The sequence below is a fragment of the Lampetra fluviatilis genome, chromosome 1 (genome assembly GCF_964198595.1).
Source record: "Lampetra fluviatilis chromosome 1, kcLamFluv1.1, whole genome shotgun sequence".
Classification (NCBI taxonomy): Eukaryota; Metazoa; Chordata; class Hyperoartia; order Petromyzontiformes; family Petromyzontidae; genus Lampetra; species Lampetra fluviatilis.
Genome location: NC_136275.1, coordinates 219,019 through 232,717, shown reverse-complemented (window position 1 = coordinate 232,717; position 13,699 = coordinate 219,019). Strand labels below are relative to the sequence as shown.

At 46.7% G+C, this 13,699-nt stretch overlaps 1 protein-coding gene across 6 annotated transcripts in view; it reads left to right on the top strand.

The window, feature by feature from the left end:
* Positions 1–13,699, top strand: part of LOC144944852 (uncharacterized) — a 95,172-nt gene that overhangs the window by 15,654 nt on the left and 65,819 nt on the right. For all 6 annotated transcript variants that reach the window (XM_078873120.1, XM_078873299.1, XM_078873088.1 and 3 more), the window contains 2 exons: positions 8,352–8,437; positions 12,932–13,056. In XM_078873120.1, the coding sequence (XP_078729246.1) occupies positions 8,358–8,437; positions 12,932–13,056 (205 nt within the window). In that variant the 5' untranslated portion in view covers positions 8,352–8,357. The remainder of the gene's footprint in view (positions 1–8,351; positions 8,438–12,931; positions 13,057–13,699) is intronic.

The following is a 13,699-nucleotide window of genomic DNA, read 5'->3' as shown; positions in this document are numbered from 1 at the left end:
AGTTGAACAGTGACATAGAGAGTGAGTTGAACAGTGACATAGAGAGTGAGTTGAACAGTGACATAGTGAGTGAGTTGAACAGTGACATAGTGAGTGAGTTAAATAGTGACATAGTGAGTGAGTTGAACAGTGACATAGTGAGCGAGTTAAACAGTGACATAGAGAGTGAGTTGAACAGTGACATAGAGAGTGAGTTGAACAGTGACATAGTGAGTGAGTTAAATAGTGACATAGTGAGTGAGTTGAACAGTGACATAGTGAGCGAGTTAAACAGTGACATAGAGAGTGAGTTGAACAGTGACATAGAGAGTGAGTTGAACAGTGACATAGTGAGTGAGTTGAACAGTGACATAGAGAGTGAGTTAAATAGTGACATAGTGAGTGAGTTGAACAGTGACATAGAGAGTGAGTTGAACAGTGACATAGAGAGTGAGTTAAACAGTGACATAGTGAGTGAGTTAAACAGTGACATAGTGAGTGAGTTGAACAGTGACATAGTGAGTGAGTTGAACAGTGACATAGTGAGTGAGTTGAACAGTGACATAGAGAGTGAGTTAAACAGTGACATAGTGAGCGAGTTAAACAGTGACATAGTGAGCGAGTTAAACAGTGACATAGAGAGTGAGTTGAACAGTGACATAGAGAGTGAGTTGAACAGTGACATAGAGAGTGAGTTGAACAGTGACATAGTGAGTGAGTTGAACAGTGACATAGAGAGTGAGTTAAATAGTGACATAGTGAGTGAGTTGAACAGTGACATAGAGAGTGAGTTGAACAGTGACATAGAGAGTGAGTTGAACAGTGACATAGTGAGTGAGTTGAACAGTGACATAGTGAGTGAGTTGAACAGTGACATAGTGAGTGAGTTAAACAGTGACATAGTGAGTGAGTTAAACAGTGACATAGTGAGTGAGTTGAACAGTGACATAGTGAGTGAGTTGAACAGTGACATAGTGAGTGAGTTGAACAGTGACATAGAGAGTGAGTTAAACAGTGACATAGTGAGTGAGTTAAACAGTGACATAGTGAGTGAGTTGAACAGTGACATAGAGAGTGAGTTGAACAGTGACATAGTGAGTGAGTTGAACAGTGACATAGTGAGTGAGTTGAACAGTGACATAGAGAGTGAGTTAAACAGTGACATAGTGAGCGAGTTAAACAGTGACATAGTGAGTGAGTTGAACAGTGACATAGAGAGTGAGTTAAACAGTGACATAGTGAGCGAGTTAAACAGTGACATAGTGAGTGAGTTGAACAGTGACATAGAGAGTGAGTTGAACAGTGACATAGTGAGTGAGTTGAACAGTGACGTAGAGAGTGAGTTGAACAGTGACATAGTGAGTGAGTTGAACAGTGACGTAGAGAGTGAGTTGAACAGTGACATAGTGAGTGAGTTGAACAGTGACATAGTGAGTGAGTTGAACAGTGACGTAGAGAGTGAGTTGAACAGTGACATAGTGAGTGAGTTGAACAGTGACGTAGTGAGTGAGTTGAACAGTGACATAGAGAGTGAGTTGAACAGTGACATAGTGAGTGAGTTGAACAGTGACGTAGAGAGTGAGTTGAACAGTGACATAGTGAGTGAGTTGAACAGTGACATAGTGAGTGAGTTAAACAGTGACATAGTGAGTGAGTTAAACAGTGACATAGTGAGTGAGTTGAACAGTGACATAGTGAGTGAGTTGAACAGTGACATAGTGAGTGAGTTGAACAGTGACATAGAGAGTGAGTTAAACAGTGACATAGTGAGCGAGTTAAACAGTGACATAGTGAGTGAGTTGAACAGTGACATAGAGAGTGAGTTAAACAGTGACATAGTGAGCGAGTTAAACAGTGACATAGTGAGTGAGTTGAACAGTGACATAGAGAGTGAGTTGAACAGTGACATAGTGAGTGAGTTGAACAGTGACGTAGAGAGTGAGTTGAACAGTGACATAGTGAGTGAGTTAAACAGTGACGTAGAGAGTGAGTTGAACAGTGACATAGTGAGTGAGTTGAACAGTGACATAGTGAGTGAGTTGAACAGTGACATAGAGAGTGAGTTGAACAGTGACATAGTGAGTGAGTTGAACAGTGACATAGAGAGTGAGTTAAATAGTGACATAGTGAGTGAGTTAAATAGTGACATAGTGAGTGAGTTAAATAGTGACATAGTGAGTGAGTTAAACAGTGACATAGTGAGTGAGTTAAATAGTGACATAGTGAGTGAGTTGAACAGTGACATAGTGAGTGAGTTGAACAGTGACATAGAGAGTGAGTTAAATAGTGACATAGTGAGTGAGTTAAATAGTGACATAGAGAGTGAGTTAAATAGTGACATAGTGAGTGAGTTGAACAGTGACATAGAGAGTGAGTTAAATAGTGACATAGAGAGTGAGTTAAATAGTGACATAGTGAGTGAGTTGAACAGTGACATAGAGAGTGAGTTAAATAGTGACATAGTGAGTGAGTTAAATAGTGACATAGTGAGTGAGTTAAATAGTGACATAGAGAGTGAGTTAAATAGTGACATAGAGAGTGAGTTGAACAGTGACGTAGTGAGTGAGTTAAATAGTGACATAGTGAGTGAGTTAAATAGTGACATAGTGAGTGAGTTAAATAGTGACATAGAGAGTGAGTTAAATAGTGACATAGTGAGTGAGTTAAATAGTGACATAGTGAGTGAGTTAAATAGTGACATAGAGAGTGAGTTAAATAGTGACATAGTGAGTGAGTTAAACAGTGACGTAGTGAGTGAGTTAAATAGTGACATAGTGAGTGAGTTAAATAGTGACATAGTGAGTGAGTTAAATAGTGACATAGTGAGTGAGTTAAACAGTGACGTAGTGAGTGAGTTAAATAGTGACATAGTGAGTGAGTTAAATAGTGACATAGTGAGTGAGTTAAATAGTGACATAGAGAGTGAGTTGAACAGTGACATAGAGAGTGAGTTAAATAGTGACATAGTGAGTGAGTTAAATAGTGACATAGTGAGTGAGTTAAACAGTGACGTAGAGAGTGAGTTGAACAGTGACATAGAGAGTGAGTTAAACAGTGACGTAGTGAGTGAGTTGAACAGTGACATAGTGAGTGAGTTAAATAGTGACGTAGTGAGTGAGTTGAACAGTGACATAGTGAGTGAGTTAAATAGTGACGTAGTGAGTGAGTTAAATAGTGACATAGTGAGTGAGTTGAACAGTGACATAGTGAGTGAGTTAAACAGTGACGTAGTGAGTGAGTTAAATAGTGACATAGTGAGTGAGTTGAACAGTGACATAGTGAGTGAGTTGAACAGTGACATAGTGAGTGAGTTGAACAGTGACATAGTGAGTGAGTTAAACAGTGACGTAGTGATTGAGTTGAACAGTGACATAGTGAGTGAGTTGAACAGTGACATAGAGAGTGAGTTGAACAGTGACATAGTGAGTGAGTTAAACAGTGACATAGTGAGTGAGTTGAACAGTGACATAGAGAGTGAGTTGAACAGTGACATAGTGAGTGAGTTAAACAGTGACGTAGTGATTGAGTTGAACAGTGACATAGTGAGCGAGTTGAACAGTGACGTAGAGAGTGAGTTGAACAGTGACATAGTGAGTGAGTTAAACAGTGACATAGTGAGTGAGTTGAACAGTGACATAGAGAGTGAGTTGAACAGTGACATAGTGAGTGAGTTAAACAGTGACATAGTGAGTGAGTTGAACAGTGACGTAGAGAGTGAGTTGAACAGTGACATAGTGAGTGAGTTAAATAGTGACGTAGTGAGTGAGTTAAACAGTGACGTAGTGAGTGAGTTAAATAGTGACATAGTGAGTGAGTTGAACAGTGACGTAGTGAGTGAGTTAAATAGTGACATAGTGAGTGAGTTGAACAGTGACATAGTGAGTGAGTTGAACAGTGACATAGTGAGTGAGTTGAACAGTGACATAGTGAGTGAGTTAAACAGTGACATAGTGAGTGAGTTGAACAGTGACATAGTGAGTGAGTTAAACAGTGACATAGTGAGTGAGTTAAATAGTGACATAGTGAGTGAGTTGAACAGTGACATAGTGAGTGAGTTGAACAGTGACGTAGTGAGTGAGTTGAACAGTGACATAGTGAGTGAGTTAAATAGTGACGTAGTGAGTGAGTTAAACAGTGACATAGTGAGTGAGTTGAACAGTGACGTAGTGAGTGAGTTGAACAGTGACATAGTGAGTGAGTTAAATAGTGACATAGTGAGTGAGTTAAACAGTGACATAGTGAGTGAGTTGAACAGTGACATAGTGAGTGAGTTAAATAGTGACATAGTGAGTGAGTTAAATAGTGACATAGTGAGTGAGTTAAACAGTGACATAGTGAGTGAGTTGAACAGTGACATAGTGAGTGAGTTAAACAGTGACATAGTGAGTGAGTTGAACAGTGACATAGTGAGTGAGTTAAATAGTGACATAGTGAGTGAGTTAAATAGTGACATAGTGAGTGAGTTAAACAGTGACGTAGTGAGTGAGTTGAACAGTGACATAGTGAGTGAGTTAAATAGTGACATAGTGAGTGAGTTAAACAGTGACATAGTGAGTGAGTTGAACAGTGACGTAGTGAGTGAGTTGAACAGTGACATAGTGAGTGAGTTAAATAGTGACGTAGTGAGTGAGTTAAACAGTGACGTAGTGAGTGAGTTAAATAGTGACATAGTGAGTGAGTTGAACAGTGACATAGTGAGTGAGTTAAATAGTGACATAGTGAGTGAGTTGAACAGTGACATAGTGAGTGAGTTAAATAGTGACATAGTGAGTGAGTTGAACAGTGACATAGTGAGTGAGTTAAACAGTGACGTAGTGAGTGAGTTGAACAGTGACATAGCGAGTGAGTTGAACAGTGACATAGTGAGTGAGTTGAACAGTGACATAGTGAGTGAGTTGAACAGTGACATAGTGAGTGAGTTAAATAGTGACGTAGTGATTGAGTTAAACAGTGACGTAGTGATTGAGTTAAACAGTGACGTAGTGAGTGAGTTAAACAGTGACATAGTGAGTGAGTTGAACAGTGACGTAGTGAGTGAGTTGAACAGTGACGTAGTGAGTGAGTTGAACAGTGACATAGTGAGTGAGTTGAACAGTGACGTAGTGAGTGAGTTGAACAGTGACGTAGTGAGTGAGTTAAACAGTGACGTAGTGAGTGAGTTAAACAGTGACATAGTGAGTGAGTTGAACAGTGACGTAGTGAGTGAGTTGAACAGTGACATAGTGAGTGAGTTGAACAGTGACATAGTGAGTGAGTTGAACAGTGACATAGTGAGTGAGTTGAACAGTGACGTAGTGAGTGAGTTAAACAGTGACATAGTGAGTGAGTTGAACAGTGACATAGTGAGTGAGTTAAACAGTGACGTAGTGAGTGAGTTAAACAGTGACGTAGTGAGTGAGTTGAACAGTGACATAGTGAGTGAGTTAAACAGTGACGTAGTGAGTGAGTTAAACAGTGACGTAGTGAGTGAGTTGAACAGTGACGTAGTGAGTGAGTTAAACAGTGACATAGTGAGTGAGTTGAACAGTGACGTAGTGAGTGAGTTGAACAGTGACGTAGCGAGTGAGTTGAACAGTGACGTAGTGAGTGAGTTGAACAGTGACGTAGTGAGTGAGTTAAACAGTGACGTAGTGAGTGAGTTAAACAGTGACGTAGTGAGTGAGTTAAACAGTGACGTAGTGAGTGAGTTAAACAGTGACGTAGTGAGTGAGTTGAACAGTGACGTAGTGATTGAGTTGAACAGTGACATAGTGAGTGAGTTGAACAGTGACGTAGTGAGTGAGTTGAACAGTGACATAGTGAGTGAGTTGAACAGTGACATAGTGAGTGAGTTGAACAGTGACATAGTGAGTGAGTTGAACAGTGACATAGTGAGTGAGTTGAACAGTGACATAGTGAGTGAGTTGAACAGTGACATAGTGAGTGAGTTGAACAGTGACATAGTGAGTGAGTTGAACAGTGACATAGTGAGTGAGTTGAACAGTGACATAGTGAGTGAGTTGAACAGTGACGTGTTGTGTAGTAGCATGTTGAGTAGTTGGCTGCTGCTGCCCGTCTCAGCAGACGAGCTGCTCCAGTGGCGCGGTGCACCCTGGGAAATGTCGTGAGTTCCCAGTCGTCTTGTGCAGTGATCAACATCGATGGCGAATGTCATCAGCACCACCGCGGGTGTTGCCATCCAAACGTCGTTTTTTTGCTTTTATCATTTTCAATCTATTTATTAATTTTATTTTATTATTTGTATTTTCTATCTACGTGACTTTACCGAAAGCACCAAGCATATGAATTGCTGCAGTCACGAAGTCAACATAGTTGAGAGTTTAGTTCGAGTCCCATCCCGACTTGGAATCCACCGCCGCGAGGCGACCAATGGGAGGGGAGACGACGGCGACCAATGAGAAGGCGGCAGCAGCAGCAGCAGCGGGGCTCGTCGCGCGCTCTGATTGGTCGCCTGCTGCAGGGGGTTTCCAGGGCGTTGCCATGGCCCCGGGGGCGGCGCCGCCCGGAGACGGAAACCCCCGAGGTGGCGGTGACGTCACGGCACAGACACGCCCACAGGGGCTGGAGGCAGCCAATGGGAGACTGGCGCGGTGAGACACTGAGAGACAGGCACACAGAGACACAGACAGAGAGAGACGTAGAGACACACAGAGACACAGAGAGACACAGAGACGCAGACAGAGAGACGCAGAGACACAGAGACAGAGATAGACGTAGAGACACACAGAGAGACACAGAGAGACACAGAGAGACACACAGAGACACAGAGAGACACAGAGACGCAGACAGAGAGACGCAGAGACACAGAGACAGAGAGAGACGTAGAGACACACAGAGAGACACAGAGAGAGACACAGAAACGCAGAGAGAGAGACGCAGAGATGCAGAGAGAGACGTAGAGACAGAGAGACACAGAGACGCAGAGAGACGTAGAGACACACAGAGACACAGAGAGAGACGTAGAGACACAGAGAGACACAGAGACGCAGAGAGAGAGACGCAGAGATGCAGAGACACAGAGACGCAGAGAGACGTAGAGACACACAGAGAGACACAGAGAGAGAGACACAGAGAGACACAGAGAGAGACGCAGAGAGAGAGACACACAGAGACACACAGAGAGACGCAGAGACCCAGCAAGAAACAGAGACCCAGTGAGTGCCAAGTTAATTAGTAAATCGTGCTCAGTAATGAATAAGTAATGAGTATTCAGTGAACTCGTGAGTAGTGAGTAGTTAATGCCTGCTGGGTAATGAGTGCTGAGTAAATGAGTTAGGGAGTGAATAGTTATTGAGTAGTTAAGCAGTGAGTAGTTAATTAGTGTGTAGTTAATTAGTGTGTAGAGGGGGTCTAGAGGGGGGTCTAGAGGGGCGTCTAGAGGGGGTCTAGAGGGGGGTCTAGAGGGGGTCTACAGGGGGGTCTAGAGGGGGTCTACAGGGGGGTCTAGAGGGGGGTCTAGAGGGGGGTCTAGAGGGGGGTCTAGAGGGGGTCTAGAGGGGGTCTAGAGGGGGGTCTAGAGGGGGTCTAGAGGGGGGTCTAGAGGGGGTCTACAGGGGGGTCTAGAGGGGGTCTAGAGGGGGTCTAGAGGGGCGTCTAGAGGGGGTCTAGAGGGGGGTCTAGAGGGGGTCTAGAGGGGGTCTAGAGGGGGTCTAGAGGGGGTCTAGAGGGGGGTCTAGAGGGGTTCTAGAGGGGGGTCTAGAGGGGGTCTAGAGGGGGTCTAGAGGGGGTCTAGAGGGGGGTCTAGAGGGGGTCTAGAGGGGGGTCTAGAGGGGGTCTACAGGGGGGTCTAGAGGGGGTCTAGAGGGGGTCTAGAGGGGGGTCTAGAGGGGGTCTAGAGGGGGTCTAGAGGGGGTCTAGAGGGGGGTCTAGAGGGGGTCTAGAGGGGGGTCTAGAGGGGGTCTACAGGGGGGTCTAGAGGGGGTCTAGAGGGGGTCTAGAGAGGGGGTCTAGAGGGGGTCTACAGGGGGGTCTAGAGGGGGTCTAGAGGGGGTCTAGAGGGGGTCTAGAGGGGGGTCTAGAGGGGTTCTAGAGGGGGTCTAGAGGGGGTCTAGAGGGGGGTCTAGAGGGGGTCTAGAGGGGGTCTACAGGGGGGTCTAGAGGGGGTCTAGAGGGGGTCTAGAGGGGGGTCTAGAGGGGGTCTAGAGGGGTTCTAGAGGGGGTCTAGAGGGGGTCTAGAGGGGGGTCTAGAGGGGGTCTAGAGGGGGGTCTAGAGGGGGTCTACAGGGGGGTCTAGAGGGGGTCTAGAGGGGGTCTAGAGGGGGGTCTAGAGGGGGTCTACAGGGGGGTCTAGAGGGGGTCTAGAGGGGGTCTAGAGGGGGGTCTAGAGGGGGTCTAGAGGGGGTCTAGAGCTGTGTGTGTCGCTTGTGCCTCAGGTGACGATGGCGACGGAAGTGGAGGCCCACAAGCTGCTGGTGCGGCGATGCGTCGACGACCTCAAGAAGCTCGACGGCGCCAGCAGGTGGGAGACGCACCACCACACAGTGTGTCACTGTGCACCACCACTCAGTGTGTCACTGTGCACCACCACTCAGTGTGTCACTGTGCACCACCACTCAGTGTGTCACTGTGCACCACCACGCAGTGTGTCACTGTGCACCACCACGCAGTGTGTCACTGTGCACCACCACGCAGTGTGTCACTGTGCACCACCACTCAGTGTGTCACCGTGCACCACCACGCAGTGTGTCACTATGCACCACCACACAGTGTGTCACCGTGCACCACCACGCAGTGTGTCACCGTGCACCACCACGCAGTGTGTCACTATGCACCACCACACAGTGTGTCACCGTGCACCACCACGCAGTGTGTCACTGTGCACCACCACGCAGTGTGTCACTGTGCACCACCACGCAGTGTGTCACTGTGCACCACCACGCAGTGTGTCACTGTGCACCACCACGCAGTGTGTCACTGTGCACCACCACGCAGTGTGTCACTGTGCACCACCACGCAGTGTGTCACTGTGCACCACCACGCAGTGTGTCACTGTGCACCACCACGCAGTGTGTCACTGTGCACCACCACGCAGCGTGTCACTGTGCACCACCACGCAGCGTGTCACTCTGCACCACCACTCAGTGTGTCACTGTGCACCACCACGCAGTGTGTCACTGTGCACCACCACGCAGTGTGTCACTGTGCACCACCACACAGTGTGTCACTGTGCACCACCACGCAGTGTGTCACTGTGCACCACCACACAGTGTGTCACCGTGCACCACCACACAGTGTGTCACTGTGCACCACCACACAGTGTGTCACTGTGCACCACCACACAGTGTGTCACCGTGCACCACCACTCAGTGTGTCACTGTGCACCACCACACAGTGTGTCACTGTGCACCACCACACAGTGTGTCACCGTGCACCACCACTCAGTGTGTCACTGTGCACCACCACACAGTGTGTCACTGTGCACCACCACACAGTGTGTCACCGTGCACCACCACACAGTGTGTCACTGTGCACCACCACACAGTGTGTCACTGTGCACCACCACACAGTGTGTCACCGTGCACCACCACACAGTGTGTCACTGTGCACCACCACACAGTGTGTCACCGTGCACCACCACACAGTGTGTCACTGTGCACCACCACACAGTGTGTCACCTGTGCACCACCACACAGTGTGTCACTGTGCACCACCACGCAGTGTGTCACTGTGCACCACCACACAGTGTGTCACTGTGCACCACCACACAGTGTGTCACTGTGCACCACCACACAGTGTGTCACTGTGCACCACCACGCAGTGTGTCACTGTGCACCACCACGCAGCGTGTCACTGTGCACCACCACACAGTGTGTCACTGTGCACCACCACACAGTGTGTCACTGTGCACCACCACGCAGTGTGTCACTGTGCACCACCACACAGTGTGTCACTGTGCACCACCACACAGTGTGTCACTGTGCACCACCACACAGTGTGTCACTGTGCACCACCACGCAGTGTGTCACTGTGCACCACCACGCAGCGTGTCACTGTGCACCACCACGCAGTGTGTCACTGTGCACCACCACGCAGTGTGTCACTGTGCACCACCACGCAGTGTGTCACTGTGCACCACCACGCAGTGTGTCGCTGTGTGTCGGCGCTGCGCTACGAACCCGGAGACCCGAGTTCGATTCCCGCTCACGGCCAACGCCGGTGACGATTATCTGAATCGGTCATGGGCCTCCCCTAGGTCGATTCGGTGTAAACCACCCCCCACCACCACCCCCACCACCACCCCCCACCATTACACCATGGTATTAGAGTTAACAGTTACCATGGTGTGAGAGTTAACAGTTACCATGGTGTGAGAGTCAACAACAGTTACCATGGTGTGAGAGTTAACAACAGTTACCATGGTGTGAGAGTCAACAACAGTTACCATGGTGTGAGAGTTAACAACAGTTACCATGGAGTGAGAGTTAACAACAGTTACCATGGTGTGAGAGTTAACAACAGTTACCATGGTGTGAGAGTTAACAACAGTTACCATGGTGTGAGAGTCAACAACAGTTACCATGGTGTGAGAGTTAACAACAGTTACCATGGTGTGAGAGTTAACAACAGTTACCATGGAGTGAGAGTTAACAACAGTTACCATGGTGTGAGAGTTAACAACAGTTACCATGGTGTGAGAGTTAACAGTTACCATGGTGTGAGAGTCAACAACAGTTACCATGGTGTGAGAGTCAACAACAGTTACCATGGTGTGAGAGTCAACAACAGTTACCATGGTGTGAGAGTTAACAACAGTTACCATGGAGTGAGAGTTAACAACAGTTACCATGGTGTGAGAGTTAACAACAGTTACCATGGTGTGAGAGTTAACAACAGTTACCATGGTGTGAGAGTCAACAACAGTTACCATGGTGTGAGAGTTAACAACAGTTACCATGGTGTGTGAGGTAACAACAGTTACCATGGTGTGAGAGTTAACAACAGTTACCATGGTGTGAGAGTTAACAACAGTTACCATGGTGTGTGAGGTAACAACAGTTACCATGGTGTGAGAGTCAACAACAGTTACCATGGTGTGAGAGTTAACAACAGTTACCATGGTGTGAGAGTTAACAACAGTTACCATGGTGTGAGAGTCAACAACAGTTACCATGGTGTGAGGGTTAACAACAGTTACCATGGTGTGAGAGTTAACAGTTACCATGGAGTGAGAGTTAACAACAGTTACCATGGAGTGAGAGTTAACAACAGTTACCATGGAGTGAGAGTTAACAAAAGTTACCATGGTGTGAGAGTTAACAACAGTTACCATGGAGTGAGAGTTAACAACAGTTACCATGGAGTGAGAGTTAACAAAAGTTACCATGGTGTGAGAGTTAACAACAGTTACCATGGAGTGAGAGTTAACAACAGTTACCATGGAGTGAGAGTTAACAACAGTTACCATGGAGTGAGAGTTAACAAAAGTTACCATGGTGTGAGAGTTAACAACAGTTACCATGGAGTGAGAGTTAACAACAGTTACCATGGAGTGAGAGTTAACAACAGTTACCATGGTGTGAGAGTCAACAACAGTTACCATGGTGTGAGAGTTAACAACAGTTACCATGGTGTGAGAGTTAACAACAGTTACCATGGTGTGAGAGTTAACAACAGTTACCATGGAGTGAGAGTTAACAACAGTTACCATGGTGTGAGAGTTAACAACAGTTACCATGGAGTGAGAGTTAACAACAGTTACCATGGTGTGAGAGTTAACAACAGTTACCATGGTGTGAGAGTTAACAACAGTTACCATGGAGTGAGAGTTAACAACAGTTACCATGGAGTGAGAGTTAACAACAGTTACCATGGAGTGAGAGTTAACAACAGTTACCATGGTGTGAGAGTTAACAACAGTTACCATGGTGTGAGAGTTAACAACAGTTACCATGGTGTGAGAGTTAACATCAGTTACCATGGTGTGAGAGTTAACAACAGTTACCATGGTGTGAGAGTTAACAACAGTTACCATGGAGTGAGAGTTAACAACAGTTACCATGGTGTGAGAGTCAACATCAGTTACCATGGTGTGAGAGTTAACAGCAGTTACCATGGTGTGAGAGTTAACAACAGTTACCATGGTGTGAGAGTCAACAACAGTTACCATGGTGTGAGAGTCAACATCAGTTACCATGGTGTGAGAGTCAACATCAGTTACCATGTTGTGAGAGTTAACAACAGTTACCATGGTGTGAGAGTTAACAACAGTTACCATGGTGTGAGAGTCAACAACAGTTACCATGGTGTGAGAGTTAACAACAGTTACCATGTTGTGAGAGTTAACATCAGTTACCATGGTGTGAGAGTTAACAACAGTTACCATGGTGTGAGAGTCAACAACAGTTACCATGGTGTGAGAGTCAACAACAGTTACCATGGTGTGAGAGTTAACAACAGTTACCATGGTGTGAGAGTCAACAACAGTTACCATGGTGTGAGAGTTAACAACAGTTACCATGGTGTGAGAGTTAACAACAGTTACCATGGTGTGAGAGTTAACAACAGTTACCATGGTGTGAGAGTTAACAACAGTTACCATGGTGTGAGAGTTAACAACAGTTACCATGGTGTGAGAGTTAACAACAGTTACCATGGTGTGAGAGTTAACAACAGTTACCATGGTGTGAGAGTTAACAACAGTTACCATGGTGTGAGAGTCAACAACAGTTACCATGGTGTGAGAGTTAACAACAGTTACAATGGTGTGAGAGTCAACATCAGTTACCATGGTGTGAGAGTCAACATCAGTTACCATGGTGTGAGAGTTAACAACAGTTACCATGGTGTGAGAGTCAACAACAGTTACCATGGTGTGAGAGTTAACAACAGTTACAATGGTGTGAGAGTCAACATCAGTTACCATGGTGTGAGAGTCAACATCAGTTACCATGGTGTGAGAGTCAACATCAGTTACCATGGTGTGAGAGTTAACAACAGTTACCATGGTGTGCAGGTACCAGGTGGCCACCTTCATCCCTCCCATTCAGAAGCTCCTTGATCTGTATCAGAAGCTCCTGAGGCTGCCCAAGAGCCTCTGTGAGGATGTGGCGGACGTGATGGCGCAGCAGGGAGCAGCTGGTCAGTGACACAGCTCACTCTCACACAGCTCACTCTCACTCACAGCTCACTCTCACTCATAGCTCACTCTCACTCACAGCTCACTCTCACTCACAGCTCACTCTCACTCACAGCTCACTCTCACTCATAGCTCACTCTCACTCATAGCTCACTCTCACACACAGCTCACTCTCACACACAGCTCACTCTCACTCATAGCTCACTCTCACTCATAGCTCACTCTCACACACAGCTCACTCTCACTCACAGCTCACTCTCACTCTCAGCTCACTCTCACTCACAGCTCACTCTCACTCACAGCTCACTCTCACTCATAGCTCACTCTCACTCACAGCTCACTCTCACTCACAGCTCACTCTCACTCATAGCTCACTCTCACACACAGCTCACTCTCACTCACAGCTCACTCTCACTCACAGCTCACTCTCACTCATAGCTCACTCTCACACACAGCTCACTCTCACTCACAGCTCACTCACAGCTCACTCACAGCTCACTCTCACACACAGCTCACTCTCACTCACAGCTCACTCACAGCTCACTCACAGCTCACTCTCACTCACAGCTCACTCTCACTCACAGCTCACTCTCACTCACAGCTCACTCTCACACACAGCTCACTCTCACTCACAGCTCACTCTCA